The sequence below is a fragment of the Saccoglossus kowalevskii genome, chromosome 18 (assembly GCF_978046115.1).
Source record: "Saccoglossus kowalevskii chromosome 18, keSacKowa6.1, whole genome shotgun sequence".
In the NCBI taxonomy this organism is placed as follows: domain Eukaryota; kingdom Metazoa; phylum Hemichordata; class Enteropneusta; family Harrimaniidae; genus Saccoglossus; species Saccoglossus kowalevskii.
This window is the reverse complement of record NC_140658.1, coordinates 4,274,221-4,282,337: the sequence shown is the minus strand read 5'-3', so window position 1 is coordinate 4,282,337 and position 8,117 is coordinate 4,274,221. Positions and strand designations below refer to the sequence as shown.

The window sequence follows — 8,117 nt, the reverse complement described above, 5'->3', positions numbered from 1 at the left end:
TGATATTTCAAGTAGTAATCATCACATTTCAATGAAATTTGGTACATAGATGTCATAGGACACTGCACAGACCTGATAGTTTTTTGGGTAATATCAGTATATATTAATTAGCTAATTTGCATAATTAATTAATTTTCAGCTTTTGATATTTCAAGTAGTAATCATCACATTTCAATGACACTTGGTACATAGATGTCATAGGACACTGCACAGACCTGATAGTTTTTAGGGTAATATCAGTATATATTAATTAGCTAATTTGCATAATTAATTAATTTTCAGCTTTTGATATTTCAAGTAGTAATCATCACATTTCAATGACACTTCGTACATAGATGTCATAGGACACTGCACAGACCTGATAGTGTTTAGGGTAATATCAGTATATATTAATTAGCTAATTTGCATAATTAATTAATTTTCAGCTTTTGATATTTCAAGTAGTAATCATCACATTTCAATGACACTTGGTACATAGATGTCATAGGACACTGCACAGACCTGATAGTTTTTAGGGTAATATCAGTATATATTAATTAGCTAATTTGCATAATTAATTAATTTTCAGCTTTTGATATTTCAAGTAGTAATCATCACATTTCAATGACACTTCGTACATAGATGTCATAGGACACTGCACAGACCTGATAGTTTTTAGGGTAATATGAGTACATATTAATTACCTAATTTGCATAATTAATTAATTTTCAGCTTTTGATACATCAAGTAGTAATCATCATATTTCAATGAGACTTGCTACATAGATCTTCTAGGATTATGCAGAGAACTGATTAGTTTTAATTGGATATTACCGGTAATTACCTTATTTGCATAATGTTCCACTGATATATAAAGAACCACAAATTGGATTTTAATGAAACTTTTAAAGAGAACTATGCAGAAACTCAATTAGTTTTTGGTAAATATTTATGCTTATTAATCACCTAATTGACATAATTAATTAACACTGATATCTCAATTACTGATCATCACATTTGAATAAAATTTGGTACATAAATGCTCTAGGACAATAGACAGGCCTGATTAATTTTGGGTTAAAATTTGTTCATATTAATTATCTAATTAGCATAATAATTCATAATTTTTTTTTGTTCTGTTCTGTTCATATTAGTTACCTGATTTACATAATTAGTTTTCAGCTTTTCCATCAATATCTCATGTACAAGTAACTTTGAATTAATTTTTAATGTGTCTTCAATACTCTCAGCACACGGGAGTTCTTTCTAAGCTTTCTTTGATTAAATTTTTTTCTGAGCGGGGGCTATGACATGACATGTCAAGTCTTGTTTATTTTGATACAGACACACCTGTGTGTTGGTATTAATTTATTTTGATACAAACACACCTGTGTGTTGGTACATGAAACATTCCCTCTTTATATACAACAACAAAGACATCAAAGTAATGTAACTTTGTTTTAATGGTATGATTATCCTTATAAGCATACATGATTAATTCTATATTCACAGCTTTATTTACTTACAACCATACCCTCACTGCACTAAAGTAAAATTACTACCATATCGTCACAAAGTATGGTTAAAAAACAGTCATGGTAGTTATTGTGTTAAATAATTTAAAATGATAAAAGTCTACCAAAGGCTGATATTTTAACTGTTAAATTCCATACTCACATAGGGATACTCAATACACTACATGTTTAAATTCTATACTTACATAAGGATACTCAATACACTACATGTTTAAATTCTATACTCACATAGGGATACTCAATAAACTACATGTTTAAATTCCATACTCACATAAGGATACTCAATACACTACATGTTTAAATTCCATACTCACATAAGGATACTCAATAAACTACATGTTTAAATTCCATACTCACATAGGGATACTCAATACATTACATGTTTAAATTTATCAAAATATTATCAAACCTTTGAATGCCAAAGTCAACTTCAGACAACATTCATTTCAATTTCATCAAAATTTTTCATCATAAACTAGAAGCAATGTCACATCTAGTCTGTTTGGTCCAAAATTAAGATTGAATTCAGTGAAAATTACAGAAAATGTGAAAAAATGTATGCAGGAAACAAATTTGGCACTCAAAGGATTAAACTTTTAACATGTCATCCCTGTTTGAATGGCCACAGTCAATTCTAACCTGCATGGTGTTATTGCGGGGTGTGTATATTTGGTTTTGGCAACAATGTCATGTCATTTGAGTTGTTTGGTAGGATAGGGAGACCGTTATACCAAGCATTGTTTTTTGATAGGATAGGGAGTCTGCTACACAAAACAAATTCAAACCTGTAGTATAACCATGTAGATTATAGAGTGATTATAATTAGTAGTTTGTTAGTTATTTGTATTTTGGATCACTTTGTGCAACATGTGTATGTGGTATGTAGGATATGTAGACATACAATGTATATGTGGTATGAGTTTATGTTTAATATGTGGACATACAATATGTGGTATGAGTTTATGTTGAATTATGTGGACATACAATGTATATGTGGTGTGAGTTTATGTTGAATTATGTGGACATACAATATGTGGTATGAGTTTATGTTGAATTATGTGGACATACAATGTATATGTGGTGTGAGTTTATGTTTAATATGTGGACATACAATGTATATGTGGTGTGAGTTTATTTTAATATGTGGACATACAATGTATATGTGGTGTGAGTTTATGTTGAGTTATGTGGACATACAATGTATATATGGTATGAGTTTATGTTGAATTATGTGGACATACAATGTATATGTGATGAGTTTATGTGGACATACAATGTATATATGGTATGAGTTTATGTTGAATTATGTGGACATACAATGTATATGTTGTATGAGTATATGTTTAATAGGTGGACATACAATATGTGGTGTGAGTTTATGTTTAATATGTGGACATACAATGTATATGTGGTATGAGTTTATGTTGAATATGTGGACATACAATGTATATGTGGTATGAGTTTATGTTGAATTGTGTAGACATACAATGTATATGTGGTGTGAGTTTATGTTTAATATGTGGACATACAATGTATATGTGGTGTGAGTTTATGGTTAATATGTGGACACACAATGTATATGTGGTATGAATTTATGTTTAATATGTGGACACACAATGTAAATGTTGTATGAGTTATGTTGAATTATGTGGACATACAATGTATATGTGGTATGAGTTGATGTTGAAATTTGTAGACATACAATGTATATATGGCATGAGTTTATGTTGAATTATGTGGACATACAATGTACTACTACACATGGTGCGAGTTTATGTAGAATATGTGGCCATACAATGTAAATATCGTATGTATAATGTGTGCACATACAAATCATATGTGGCATGAGTCTATGTAAAATATGTACACATACATACAAATCTGCACATACAATGTATTTAGTCATGATTAAACGGTTACAATAAAAAAGTATAAACTTTAAAAATAACTGAGCAGTATAAAAAGTTGACAATTCATATAGTCACCTTCACACATATTCAAAATGCAATAAAAGACTTTCTGGTATAAAACTGTAGCACCATAATATATTTATAAATGTATCTTGAGTTATTTCACGTATTCTGATTTAATTGCTTCATTTTCTTCCTTGAGTTCTTTTACCTAATAAAATAATAGACACGACACTGTTAATGGAAATAATACCAGGAATAGAAAGAAGAGGCAACATTTATTTGATAGTAGAAATATCAACAAGTTCTAACGTAGATGCTAACTACATTCTTAAAGTATGGTCTGATTGGTCCATAGTCTGGTTGGTAGATGTAAGGTATGTATTGGTTAGTTAAACCAATGGTATTATCTGGTTGGTAGATGTAAGGTATGTATTGGTTAGTTAAACCAATAGTATGGCCTAGTTGGTAGGTATAAGGTATGTATTGGTTAGTTAAACCAATGGTATTATCTGGCTGGTAGATGTAAGGTATGTATTGGTTAGTTAAACCAATAGTATGGCCTAGTTGGTGGGTATAAGGTATGTATTGGTTAGTTAAACCAATGGTATTATCTGGTTGGTAGATGTAAGGTATGTATTAGTTAAACCAATAGTATGGTCTAGTTGGTAGGTATAAGGTATGTATTGGTTAGTTAAACCAATGGTATTATCTGGCTGGTAGATGTAAGGTATGTATTGGTTAGTTAAACCAATAGTATAGTCTAGTTGGTAGGTATAACATATGTATTGGTTAGTTACACCAATGGTATTATCTGGTTGATAGATGTAAGGTATGTATTGGTTAGTTAAACCAATAGTATGGTTTAGTTGGTAGGTATAAGTGTATGTATTGGTATCATGGTATGGTATGGTATGGTATGGTATGGTATGGTATGGTATGGTATGGTATGGCATGGCATGGCATGGCATGGCATGGCATGGCATGGTATGGTATGGTATGGTATGGTATGGTATGGTATGGTATGGTATGATATGGTATGGTATGGTATGGTATGGTATGGTATGGTATGGTTGGGAAATGTAAGGTTAATGTATTCATTGTCTATATATAAATCTGGCTTATTTTTGATAAATATTCAAAATTTGGTTTCAAGCTGCCCATGCGGGTCACGCCTATGAAGTTTGGCTATTCAAATAGTGTCCTCTCTGGTAATCTCTAAGCGTATCAGAGGACATTGGTTTGCTGTATAATGGCTGAATATAAGCTTAAACTGGCTGCTTTTTATTTTTTTCACTCTGTCATAGTTCTTGGCAGATTGGTAGATTTTGCAGATAAAGTGTGCTTCACTGGGAGTGTGCTAGCTTACACAAGATTTACAAGTATTGCATGTTTTCATGTATGAAGGCAAGTACTTGTATTTACAATTTTCAGTCAAGGAACTCAGACATAGCTCCGTCCCCAGGAACAGAAGTGAAGATATGGCAACAGGATAAATAAAGTATACTCTGTATGAATATGTCATACATACTTGGTTTAAGAGGTCTTGTACAGTCTGTTGTAATTCAGTCACTATGTCTGTGAGATGTTCCATTGCATTTCCCATTGATTGCTGAGTGTCTGTCTTCTCTTTATCATTTATTTTATTTTCATCCACAGCTGGTGTAAATTTGTCAGATTTCTTAAATCTGAACAGTTGAGTTACAGAATAATCATTGTTATTGCTGCAGTCTGGAAGAAAATATTACAGAAAACTCACATGATTTAAGGACAAGAGAATTTAAAATTTATTAAATACGAAAAAAGAAATTGTAAACATTGTATTGCATTGTTTAAAACACAAACTCAACATTAGACATTAATATACACATACCTTCACAACAATCAGTCCACACTCTAAGATCCATAGCAGTAATTTCTTCACATTTAAGATAGCCTGTAGGATAAGTTGCTTTCAGGAAGACATCCTTTTGTATCCTATTGATATGATCTGAATTCTCACAGATCACACTGGACAATGATGTCTGTTTTATTTGTGTTAACTGAGCTGCCGTAAACACACCAGGATTCTCATACCAAAACCTGCAGAGAAACATAGCAAAACTATTACAACCTTGCCCAAATAATTATTATATATCTGTCACTGTAATGCCATAAGTTACAGCATGTCGTAATTTTGCAGTATTGCATGAGTTACAATGTATCTACTTCCTACCATATTAGGAAACATGCATTCCAAATATGGAATGATTATGAGGTATTTCCAAGATGGTAGAAAGTTTCAGAAAGAAATTTTCCACAATCACATATGTGTGGTAGCAATGCATCAGAAAGATTCAGGTTAAGTTTTCAAGATCTTGTACAAACAAACATCATGGCTGAGCAAGGGCGATATAAGGGACATACCAAAGTAGTTATTTAATTCAACTCTTCACTCTACTAAAACACTAGAGAATAGAGGAGTAGAAATAGGCATAGGCATGTTTTTGGTTTGAAATTCGTCTATCAAAAACTGTAATATATATTTTTATGGATTTTAGGTGTATTGTCTAACTTGGAATATTCAAACATAATCCTACAAATGCAATGTTCAAAATTACATTTAAATTCCAAGAGACATCATACCAAAGAAAAGTTGCCTGTCCCTGTATTCTCTAGTGACTTTGACTATACAAAGTTTACCTGTCTCCATCTCGAGTTCTTTGAAATTGTTTTGCAATGATACAAGTAAACGTTGGTCCAAGGATTCCACCAGGAAGAGGGTCTTCCACCATTCCAGCTACCCACAAATCTACATTGCCAGGATGGTGATATAATCTTTCCAATTTATCACGTACGTCCGCATTAGATATCTCATCTTTCAATTCATTGAATGAACTAACCGCTGACATATTACAATACACACGCCAATCATTGTAGCCCGGCAGAGCATGATCACGTCCACGTTGAATATTTAAAGCCGCTAGGTCTAATGCTACATGGTGTACCATCTCAAATAAATGCTCGGTAAGCTCAGTGTTTAAAACTTGCTCTGAATTTAGATCCTTTGCAGGAGTACCAAATAATCCTCGTAGAACCGGATCAATACCGCCCTCATCAACAATTCGATATGGCGAAAAGAATGCACGATGGAGTGGAATATTTCCTTCGGGTATTGGCTGGAAAGTTGAATTAAGTCGGTAGATGACAGGATTTACAATTCCATGTCCAAATCGGAATGCAGCAGTAGCAAATGCATTGATGATAGAAGAATCTGTATTGGGGTTATACCCAGTGTATTCCCCCATCAGTTGCATACCATGTGGTCCCAGGATTTTAGGCAACCAGTGTGTATACGTGATGTGCTGCATCTGAGCACCTACAATCTTACGTGATTCCTGAAATAGAGTCTCCCCATCCCAATGTGGATTGAGATTTAATAATTGAGTGGCAATACGATTACTTTCCCTCATCCATATTGTATGCATTGATAGCAAACCCAACTGTTCATTGGCTCTAGCATCACCAGCTAAGAAGCAAGGGACAGGACTAGCATTCTCATCCCGTAAGCAATCAATTGGTGTATTTCTGTTGAATGGGAGAAGCGGCTTGCCAGATGACGCAACAATATTACCAGTCCTAAGAAGTCCTCTTTCACTTGCGAAGTCACGTAGTTCATCGGTTAGGCTTTTAGAGCTCCCATAAACATTTGATGCATCGATATACGATGTGATTGAGTTGATTTGTTCCCGTGGCATGACTGTATTGAAAAACACCGATGTACTGCCGCTGCCACACACGGCGCTGGATCTAGTGAATTCCATACATGTACTGCGTACTATCCGTGGATCACCCTCCGGAATAGGTATCGGAAAACAAGGAGGTTGATTATCACATGTTTCGTTACATCGCTGTCCATCGATAAATTGTACTTTACTAGGACTGAGCACTGTTAAGTCCAAATCATGGTCTGTGAATTGCCCCCACTGCATTAACATGTGAGTGAATTTCTCATCATTTTCTACTTGAGGTGATGCAGCCACATGTATCGACACAAGCCTTGCACTCGGTTTTGATACACCGTAATAGAGCTGAGAATGATTCCAACCAACCGGGGTGTTGAATCCATTTTCATAAATTGGTTTTAAAATCCTGCTAAAAGCAGTGAGAGCTGACCCCCTAGTGACATGTTGTAAGTTATTACATGTACCGTCATAAGAGCGATACTTTTGATGATAACACATATCAGAACAATTGATAGCAGAGCGATGAGTTGTACAACCAGATAAATTGGCAATAATCTCGAGATGATCCGGGGACACTATGTTATTAAACAAATTTTTATATCCTGAAAAGAAATAAGCAAAATATCAGTAAAAAAATCAAAGACATCTTCGTTAACCTTTTCACCACCACTTCTCGTCCAAATTTGTCTGCACTTTTTTATTATATTCTTCAATATTTCTGGAAATGAACCCTAATTTTGGAGCCAACAGGTAAAATTTGAGTCAATTTTCTGTTTTTACTAAAAAAATTGGCTATTTTTGTGTCAATCTTCGGAAGGGAAGTACAGACTATAAACATATATTTTGTGAATTTGTGACGAAAAGTGGGAAATGGTGGTGAATAGATTAATAATAATTTTCAAAACTTAAAACCAAAATATAGTTTTTAGGATGCATTGATAATAGGTCAAACCAAAGGGTGTATATGTA

At 33.5% G+C, this 8,117-nt stretch overlaps 1 protein-coding gene across 1 annotated transcript in view; it reads right to left on the bottom strand.

Annotated features, from left to right (window-relative positions):
• Positions 1-1,423: 1,423 nt before the first annotated feature.
• The window catches only part of LOC100372911 (peroxidasin-like), an 82,015-nt gene continuing 75,321 nt past the window's right edge, over positions 1,424-8,117 (bottom strand). Inside the window, exons 13-16 of the mRNA XM_085493282.1 lie at positions 6,106-7,750; positions 5,297-5,505; positions 4,955-5,154; positions 1,424-3,634 (exon numbers count right to left, since the gene is read on the bottom strand). Of these exons, the coding sequence (XP_085349408.1) occupies positions 3,581-3,634; positions 4,955-5,154; positions 5,297-5,505; positions 6,106-7,750 (2,108 nt within the window). The 3' untranslated portion in view covers positions 1,424-3,580. The remainder of the gene's footprint in view (positions 3,635-4,954; positions 5,155-5,296; positions 5,506-6,105; positions 7,751-8,117) is intronic.